The sequence below is a fragment of the Saccoglossus kowalevskii genome, chromosome 12, assembly GCF_978046115.1.
Source record: "Saccoglossus kowalevskii chromosome 12, keSacKowa6.1, whole genome shotgun sequence".
NCBI classification, from domain to species: domain Eukaryota; kingdom Metazoa; phylum Hemichordata; class Enteropneusta; family Harrimaniidae; genus Saccoglossus; species Saccoglossus kowalevskii.
In genome coordinates this window covers 27,372,901-27,383,331 of record NC_140652.1, presented here as the reverse complement: position 1 = coordinate 27,383,331, position 10,431 = coordinate 27,372,901, and the positions used below count along the sequence as shown (strand labels likewise).

Genomic DNA, 10,431 nt, shown 5'->3' with positions numbered 1-10,431 from the left:
TCTTCTGAGAGCCCTTCAAGGTTTATAAAACTCAGTTTCCAGGTGGTCAATATAATATACATTAAGTTCTCCCATTTGATGTACACCTGACATGCCAAAAATGTTGTTGGACGATTTGAACTGGATAAAAATAGCAGACGAAAATGTGTTTACAAAATAAAAATAGTTCGGTAGCCAATGAAAATACCATGTTCATTTGCATATCGACCATGAAAATTATTATTGCATTATTAAATTATTAAATTATTAAAACATTATTGCATGGGTGATATGCAAATTAGTTTGGGCCAAAATAAGTGACTGTCTAAAAGTACCATTACTGTTGTTCAAATTTCATTTCACTCGGCAAGTATATTCATGTACCCCAAGGGGAAAATATCGTACTTTTAAATATTGTTTATTCCGAAAAACTGTACTCCTGAAGGGACTACTTTGTTTGCTCTCAGACCTCATTTGCATATGGGTTGTGGAAATACCGATTTTGATTTCAGGGACGAATCAAAATAAACTGCAGTACATATGTAATAATAGTACATATTATATCAACACGATATTATACTTCAAACCACTCTACATATATTTCAGATGCGACCATTTGACACTAGTGGATGTTGACTTATTAACGAACCAACAAACAACCTCATTTTAATTAGAATGGGAACAGGCTTTGTTGGCGTTGTTATGCCTTGATTCACTCACATTGGCACATGTTGTTACGGATTATTGACTAACGCACAGATAATCATTCACAATCGAAGGGAAAACATAGTAAACACTAGTCAGGTTTACTATGAATGATTATTTGATTAATTTGTCTTTCAAGAATGGAAATGCAACGTCATACACCCGTTTGCTGTGTAATAATCAGTAATATTGTATTAGACACGTATAATAACACGTTTCTAAAGGAGTGAATACTAAACTGAACGGAAAAGGTGATGTGACAATCTAGCATCATCAACCGTGTAAATTATGCCACTTATAATATTATATCACCATTCACGCCACCTTGGCACCTATAATTTTTGACTAGCATCACCTGATGGCGAGACAATGATGACAATGCCATGGCGTAGTCAAATAGTATTAGGCGCATATATATTGCTCCAAAACTTTGACCCATGGCCTTTGAACTATTTAGTAATGGGCGACACTGTGTGCACAAATAGATAATGCTTCTGATATAGTAACATCTGCTTCCTGTGCTTTAACACCTTTAGATGTGTAAGCATATGAGGATGAGATTAAGACGTCATGTGAATTAGAAATCCATCCCTATTGATAATAACGTCCATATTATTCACTAGCGACGTTTGCTCTGCGCCATATTTTATTGAGATATCATATAGCTGTATTTCAAGATGGTCGTTGTCGATGTTATAGCTGTGTCTACTCTGCTTATAAGTGTTGGATTGATTGTAAAGGTAAGATAAATTAGTCAATACACGATGTCCATGGAATTTCGTAGATGAAACATTTTTTACTCTTTTTTTTGTTTTGCAACAATAAACCAGTGTAGGTTCTGTCAATACTTATATATCATGTTATGCACACTATTCACATTAATTGAAAACAGCAACCGTTTAATCACTTCTTCGTTCTCAAAAATAACTTTGTACTACTTTGTACTCGACGAGCTAAGAGATAATTTGTGAGTGAGAGGAACATGAAATTTACTATGATATGCACATGTATCAGGTGCAACGTGCAATGTGACAACACACAACCCACTATGGAACTGCAAAAACACCCAACATTCGACATATGCACAGTATTACCTCTTTAAAATACGGGAAATCGGATGTTAATGGTAACAATCTGCCAGCTTGGGGTGTCAGATCAAGTAAATATTCTCATCGTCCTCATAGCCGTACTTTAACTATTTGTAAATTATTAGTCATCTGCACTAGTAATAATCAGAGAAACATAAGTTTAAAACATCAACCATTTCGGAATTAAAACATATTAGTCATTTGTCTAACCGTTTGGCATTTATCTTGCTTAGCACAAATACGTATAAAATGAATAATTGCCACCTTCTCCTTCTCGTTTATTTGATCATAATAGTTATGTTTTGAATTGATGAAACTATAACTGAAATCCTAATCTCAATAAAAAAAATATAGCAAAAAATATTTAAATGTTTATTTCATTTAAACTGTTCTATTTTCACCATGCCTCGCAAGTGTGTTTTATGTCTTGTCTCGATGGCGGTCAAATATCTCAAGTGATTTTAAAATGCACTCGCAAATTATCTACGAAACCAGGAGCAAAACCGATTACAGCATTCAAGTGCGCTTAAATATTTTAAGTTTAAGTTAATTTGTATGGCACAAGAGCTGCTAATTTATCATCATTATGCACTTCATTAAAACATATTTACTAGATTTGATGTGCTGCACTAGTTGAAATATAACTATACACCTTTTCTCCAATATCAAATTAGGTTCTAATATTGGTATCAGTTTTATTTTTCCAGTCCTTAAACACATTACATCCTTGTTTAAATGTTCAAAATATCACCTGGTTGTCTTAAATATCTCTATCGTGTCTCCTGAACGAAACGCCCTGATTTGTTTCTGGTGAAATCTGTGCCCGTCTTTGGGGAAATGTTTATTTTCTTTCTAATGTGTCAGTCGTTCAATCGCTTGGTGTATGAAGACTCTGTACCTTGCTTTTCTTGGTGTATTATCACTACACTACTATTTATTTTAAGACTTGCACATGACAGGTCCAGATAATATAATTGTATAACTGTGACTTGATATGTGTTTTGGCCTTGAGGGAGGTTCGGAAATAGGATGCTTATGGAATTTACGGTCCCGCAATTAAGCGTTTGAAATGGCAGAGAAACACCAGATTTGAATTACAGTTTTAGTAGAATGTCATTGCATTTTCAAATACCATTGTAGTCATTAAGAGCATACCGTCAAATAAAAACCAATGTTTTCGTATGTCATCAAAACTACACAGGGTAAAGAATATCATTACTTGGATTCAAATGGAGTAGAGGATAATGAGGAGCACAACATAGCTAAACGAGGTAAATATTATTGTGTGTGTTGTAGTCATATAGCATATCGAATATACACAATCAATTATTAATATGCATGAAAATTTGTCTGATGTTCATGTATTTTTTCCAGACCTTGAAATGAATTTAATGTGGAAAGACTGCAATAGCCGTATTGACTTACAAATTGAGGTGAATAAAGATGATGACCAACAAGCCATTATTGATTACCAATTAAATAGCACGAATGGTGTTAGTGCTTCGGGACAAGTGACACTACCACCTGGCCAGAACAACGTGACAGATGAAGTAATTCTTGGAGGGAATGGTCCGTGGGCTACTTGGGTATCTCTAACAATTAATCAAACAAAGACTTATGATCAGCGAGTCTTGGAACCATGTGAGTAACATTTACGACCACATTGTAAACTTTTTTCAAGTGCTCCAAAGGAGCCAACCTTCAAAACAAATAGAAGTTACCTATGTTTACCTTATTGTTCCTTCTGATAACATAAGCGTCCAATTTCTTTTCGAAAAAAAGGACCAAACGAACGATAATATGATAATATCTAGCTGTTGTTGTCTTCATGGCAATTTTTCAATCTTTCCTGAAATATAATTGCTTGCCTTAGGTCTGAAGAACAGCCATTCTGAAAAGGCTATCTCTTAAAAACAAGTCAAAATATTGATAGTAACTCCTCCCGTTCGCCACTAACGGTTTCAGTTATAAATTAAATGATTAATCAATCCGGTAATTTCCATGTGACCCATTCCTACGTCCATACCGAAATATCAAGCGTGTCTGCATCGAACCGACTGATCCCTTTGTTAAGGGTAACCCTAAATTGTCCATTCATGGCCTTTACACAATTTACTAGAAATTGTCAACAAAACAAAATATGAGACATAACTGGACCATAGTTTAACGAAATTGCAATGTAGCTGTTTCACTTGGTATTTTTATATTGACATATGCAACCATCGAATGCTCACGTTTTTCAGGTGGTACAACATATTGTGCAATAGGGCCGCGAAAAATTGTTTTGTTGCCATCAGCGACCGACTGAAAAATATGATATATCGGGTCGCGTTTTTTCCCATATACCTCGGCTATTTACGATACCCTTAGTTTTCACGAGTTTAAAAAAAATCCGTCCGACCGACCAAATTTATCAATTTTCCGGCTTGAGGGCAAATAAGTTGTTGTTTTTTTTGGCCTAGTGTACCCCAAGTTAGCATACATTATAATCCACTATTGTCAGCATGTATTTGTGTTATGCATTAGGTTCGGCACCCAAAACAGAGTGGACTTTAGAAAAACAAAATCAGTCGACATTAGAACAATTACTATTACCTGAACCAGACGCAGGAGTGGAAAAAGACCCCCACTTTACAACATTTGATGGAGTGAGGTATAACTTCCAAGGTCTGTGTACATACATACTCACCCAAGACTGCAAGAGTATAATAAACCCATTATTTAGAATCACTGCTGACTTTCGTGGAAAATATACAGAACTGCGAACCAAACCATTGACACGAATTGAAGCGGTTAATATCGATGTTGGGGGAAAACAGTTGCTACGTATATTGAAGAACAATGCATTTTCGGTAACAAAAAAATCATATTTGTTTTATTTAAATAATTTCTATTTCGTCAATAAGGCAAGGCAGATATAGAAGTAACATTTAACATATTTTGAAATTGTGTTGATTCGTCAGTCAAAGACTTTTGAATAAAACTTGTTGTATTGTTGTACATCAGGTGGAACAAATGATTGCAACATGGCTTTTGTATAGCAATGTTTTGCCTTCACTTTGTGATGAAAATCAGAACATTGCGAATAATTGTCACACTTAGCCATTATTATTTTATGTATAAGGGACAAATTATTGGCTTTGTGGAAAACACAAAATGATTAAATACTATTTTTTGTGATTTCATTAATTCGTTTCATTATAAATTTGACATCAACACAACATTTGTTTCACAGATCAAAGGGAATTTGTCCACCAACACACCGGCTGTAATAGGAAACGAAGAAGGTACTGTAAACATCATAGATGAGCTCATGTACGTTGAACTATGGTACCCCCGAATTTCTTTGCTTTGGACCAAGAAGATACGCGGCATTAACATCGATTTAAAGGATCCTGCAATGCGTGGTAAAGTATGCGGATTACTGGGAAATTATAATGGTAACCCTGACGATGATTTCATGAAACCGAGTGGGAAAATACTATCTAAGAACGATATCTATGAACTTGGGGAGAGTTGGGTGGTGCCTGAAAGGTGAGTTGCCAGTTTATATACTTGCATAATAAACTAAAGTTCGTATGCAACTAAATTCAATCTGACGGTAAGTATTGGAAAATCTTTAATTTTATTTAGACATCGATGTGAAATGAACAGTTGCGTTTCGTTGCCAGTGTGTCGTCGGGCGCGTTCTTCTCCTGTTATGGTATGAGGAGTTGTATTCACTCGTCTTGAAACTAAAGCTACACCTTATGTGCAGTCAATTGTTGCGGTAGCGATGTCATTCATGTAGAAGACAGTACCAACGCGAAATTATAGGCTATTTAGGATTATCAAATATCGGCTTTGTGTTTTATCATTACTGCTTTGCCGACTGATGATAAATGACACATACTTTAATACCAAATTGTAGAAAAGAAAATGCTACGGGAAAATTGCTTTTCTTAGGGATCCTTGTAACACGCAAGGTGTAGGAAAGATTGAATGTTAAATCAAGTTATTTAAACACTGTTGCCAGAACAATTTGAACATAAACCGTACCATAAAAATAATAAATAACACTATCATAGACTTCGGTTCTATTCTGACTTATAAGTTAATCATATACCCATCTTTTATAGCACATTTTCACCACTTAACTGTTTTAATAAAATGTTTACTTTAACATTAACTTTATTTTCGTTCCAAGAATGTATAAAAAAATATTTTTTTGTCCACCGGGAGTGTAAAACCTGTAATTAGCATATATACAATACCTGAATACTAGTGGCCTACGGTATTTCAATATAAAAAATAAGAAAAATGTATATATTCAAAAGTCCTAAAATTCATTTTCGGCGAATATAATACAACATAAAATGCTTCTTCTCTGAATGAAAACGTAGCTTCTTTCATGTATATTCACAATACAGCTAATAACACGCAGTTAATAGTATTAATCTCAGGATCCATTTATGTCACATTAAGGTGCTAGTATTTTAATTGGTACCAACTAATATAAATGAGTAAAATATAACCTACACATCACAAACAAATTTGTAGCTTGAGCATGAAATAAATTTTAATGTGAATGTCATTATCAATAATTATACTCTTATTTACCATTAATAATACGGTTACATGAATTCAAAAATGTTCAAACATGAGTAATGTGTAATTTATTATTTAATTTTGAAAACCACGAATTCTTAATACATTTGAAAAACAACATATGTTTATTTCTTCTTTTTTTCAGCTGTGACTACTAACTAATGGTGTTAATATGTATTCAACCATAGGGGCACAACTGGTGTATTCTTTGCGTAAAAAAGTTATAATGTAATTCGAAATAATTAGGATGCACTTACGAGTTTCACTTGAAGATTACACTGTATGCGTGTTGTATTATTTATAGATCAATATAGATGCAAAATGGTCCTACATCTCATAAAAACGTTATTTGATTTATGTTGGGTAACATGAATTGGACCAGAATCATATTAATTTGACATATATAATAAATATAGTAATACCAAAAGTAGATTCGAATATTCGTATGACTGTTAAATGATGATTTTGTCAGGGTATGGGTCGGTCAACTATTTACTCAAAACTCCCAATAATATTGAATATTTTCTTCTTGTATGTGGGTTCGGGTTCTTATCAGGTTTGAAATTACACATACTCAATCATTCATACACATACAGTGCCACATATAAACGATGTAAAACTATAGTTTATCATGTACAATACATTTTATGCATGGTATGGGTCTTTCCTCTGGCAATATTGTCTACACCCGCAGTGGTTCATTGATAAATTTTAGTGACAATGTTAGTGATATATATCAGTGAAACAATGTATACAGATAGGTAACCCAATATGCCATGTACGCGTAGAGCGTCTATTGTAAATTTCATTTTATCTGGCGTTATTCAGGAACGTTATCATTGTTATATTCATTCATGTGCAAATTTCAACTCAACCTTTTATTTTAAAATGAATATTATGTAAAATTTAAAGTTTAGAGTAGACAGCTCTCGTCTTGTTGGCATGTATGTTTCGGTACCTCGACATTAAACGAATTTAATTTAAATATTAAAGGAATGACGTAATTCATAAAAACTCCAATCAGATGCATGTATTAAATTCTATGTTACCTGCTTTATTTCTGACTTACCATATTCAGGGTTGCATAATTCCGGAATATTCCCCCTAATGGATTGATACATAACACTTTCATATTTCTCTGTTTTAATTACTACACCGTTCATCTATCCATGAAATATGTTATGCAGACAGAGAGACTATAGAAATTCTTACCTTCGTTCACATTGTTCTGAGCTTCATTTTTGGAATGTCAAGTAGCGTGCTATTCAATCTGCGAACAAAGAGAAACCCACAAAATATTCCCTTATCAATGTTTATATCCCCCGCTCGACACACCGAGTTTACAAATATGCCGTCGATCGACTCAAATACCATCCTCGACTCAGCATTGTGACATTAAATGTGGTAGTATCGAAAACAATTAGTGTTTGAAATGATATGTAGTAATATACGGCATAGTATTATAAATTGTTTGGCCTATAGTTTTAGAAAATGGGGAAGTTTCTTGAAGTAGACATGAATTATTTATTACCTATTAATTGACGTATAAGGAAAGAAAGATTGTGTTATGGTGTTGAGGAAAGAAACAATGTAGATGGCAATGAAGAAAACAAATCATTCCTTCTACTGTGTAAATTGTGTACATTCGATCTCGGCGTTCAATGATCTGTGATAAGCCTATCACCGTAATCAAAACATTGTAACAGATTCCGTTGCACGTTACCCCACAGTAAAAATCTTATCCACAGGGCCCAAATTAACAAGGGGTGAATCACGGTAATGGAATTGGCCAATCATTTGCTTGCACCTGAACACAAACGGAATATTCTCTGTTATTTTTAACAGTCCTCCGCAGCACTAAAGACAAAGAAAAGTTTGTCAGCTTAAATAGGATTTAGATCGCCTTATAATCCAAATCACATTGGAAGATTTGTAAGCAGAAATTTTCATATGAAGGGAAAAGGCGATACTACCTGGATTTCACGTGTAAATATGGGAGGTGGTGTAGGTAATTAATATTCACGGATATTAATTCAACATTGTTCAGGCCTGTGCATTGTTCTATCACATCTATGTACCGAGTGTCCTTGTAATGTGATGATTAGTATTTGAGATATCAGTGGAGAAACTGACAATCGACTGATCATAATGAAAATTAGGTAATTAATATGCACAGATATTATCCCAAAATTTATCAGGTCTGTGAATTGTCCTATGACATATATGGTTAGTACTTATCAGTATCAGATATCAATGGAAAACGTGACTAATCATTATGCAAATCAGATAATTAATATACTTATCCCATTTTTGCAAACGGATGCTTATTGTACATCTGAGTCGACCATATGTCATCCGTCAAGTGCATCCTCGTTTATGTAGCATTGTGTAATTTGATGTGGTTGGTGAAAACAAAGTTAAAACCATTTGGATGATAGACGGCGCTATTTAACTAGTACAATGATATATGTCTTTATATCATACATATTTTTGAATTCAGTTGTTCACTGTTAATTTTAATATTTACTAGTCCACATTGTGAGATTTTCTGGAATGACATTTCACAACTTTAAAAGTTAAACTTATACTTTATCCAAGGAGGGAATCATGTGTTGTTTTGTGACAAGCCTAGGGGGTAAAAAACATGTCGATAGGGGGCAGTAAATGCCCGCAACTAGTCTTACCAGCCAAATTAACATCTAAACAAGGAGAATCTCATCGGTGCAGAAATCGTTTGAGAACCCATATCAACTGATGATTTTGTGTGTTGACTGATTACTTGTACCCGGCGAGCCACGCAACTGAATGTCAGTAGTTTACGTTCCCCTATAGAAACGACCATGATGGCGCTGTTCATAATGGATGTGATGACGTCATACGGGGACCACGCATAGATGAGCATAAATGATGACGTCACAATGGGGGATCCGTGCATAAATTAGCCTAAATGAGCGTACAAGGCCGTAAATGGGGTTAATTTGCACGAGAATGACGTCACAATTGGATACTGTGAATACATTTGCATACATAAAATATATTTTAATACGAGATCGTAACGAGGTCATCGTGAATACATTTGCATAAATTAACATAATTTTTTTTTTAATTATTTTTTAATTGGACGAGCATGAACGTCACGAAAGGTTTTTCAGAATGTATGGTAGAGGGCGCTCACACACACGCACACACACGCTTATAAATACACGTCATTTTGAAAAAGAACGGAGTTTATTGCACAAAAGAAGTAAACAAGAATGAAATATTGACATGGAGTATACATTTACGGCGTGGTTGAGTATTTTTTTTTTTGGCAGGAATTCTGGTGATATCGAATCTAAAAAAACGATGGGATTGAACGTTTCGATAATGTTCATACGTATGTGTTTTATTTCATTTATTTGGAAGATCAAATCCCTCTGCTGCGGGCCATGTTTTTTTTATGACCTGGAAAATGACGGTAGTATTTTAGCAAAGGCTAATTGATAAAAATAAGTTTCAGTCAGTAAATTGACTGATAGCGCCTTGGTCAACAGAATGTTGAGTCCTGTTATCAGTGACTGGTGTTAATATGCGAGTATCCCATACACGCAGGTCGAAATTCATGTATATGGGTAACGCTTTTAACTTGAAACCCTATTCGATATCCCTCAGGCTGTTTTGCGAATGTTCATGTTTTAAATAACATAAATATACAAATACACCAACATCTGTTGTTTATCATCTACGTGGGAGGTCTATTTCACGTTGGGAACACTTATGTTAGTTATAAACAACCCTATGCCTTAAACTTAATCTTGTGATTGAGTTCAGACTGGCATTCACGAGAGTGCTTTGGAGTAATACACATCTCTCGTATCAAACACTGATGCATTGAGCCAATTTCTGTCTGAAATATCATTACCACGAAGACTATTTTGACTTGTACGGTAGTCATGTCACGGAATTTAAAAGATTTTTTGTACGTGGATCTACAATCATCGAATACTTTCAAGCCATGTGTAGCCAATACGTCTTGTATTACTCGTTGCATAGAAGTGGATGAGATGACACGGGAAAAACTAAATTCGCTATG

General features: G+C 34.5%; 1 protein-coding gene across 1 annotated transcript; it reads left to right on the top strand.

Moving 5' to 3' along the window:
* Positions 1–1,361: 1,361 nt before the first annotated feature.
* LOC146735688 (uncharacterized) lies at positions 1,362–6,797 on the top strand. Its single transcript, XM_085506006.1, has 6 exons — positions 1,362–1,424; positions 2,974–3,043; positions 3,147–3,413; positions 4,299–4,624; positions 5,008–5,306; positions 6,505–6,797. Exons 1-6 carry the CDS (start codon positions 1,362–1,364, stop codon positions 6,515–6,517), a joined length of 1,038 nt encoding a protein of 345 aa, XP_085362132.1. The 3' UTR covers positions 6,518–6,797.
* Positions 6,798–10,431: the final 3,634 nt, after the last annotated feature.

Coding starts and splice junctions, on each gene's coding strand:
- LOC146735688 (XM_085506006.1), top strand. CDS start 1,362: ATGGTCGTTGTCGATGTTATAGCTGTGTCTACTCTGCTTATAAGTGTT. Junction 3,414..4,298: donor TCAGCGAGTCTTGGAACCAT/GTGAGTAACATT, acceptor GTTATGCATTAG/GTTCGGCACCCAAAACAGAG. Junction 4,625..5,007: donor TGAAGAACAATGCATTTTCG/GTAACAAAAAAA, acceptor TTTGTTTCACAG/ATCAAAGGGAATTTGTCCAC.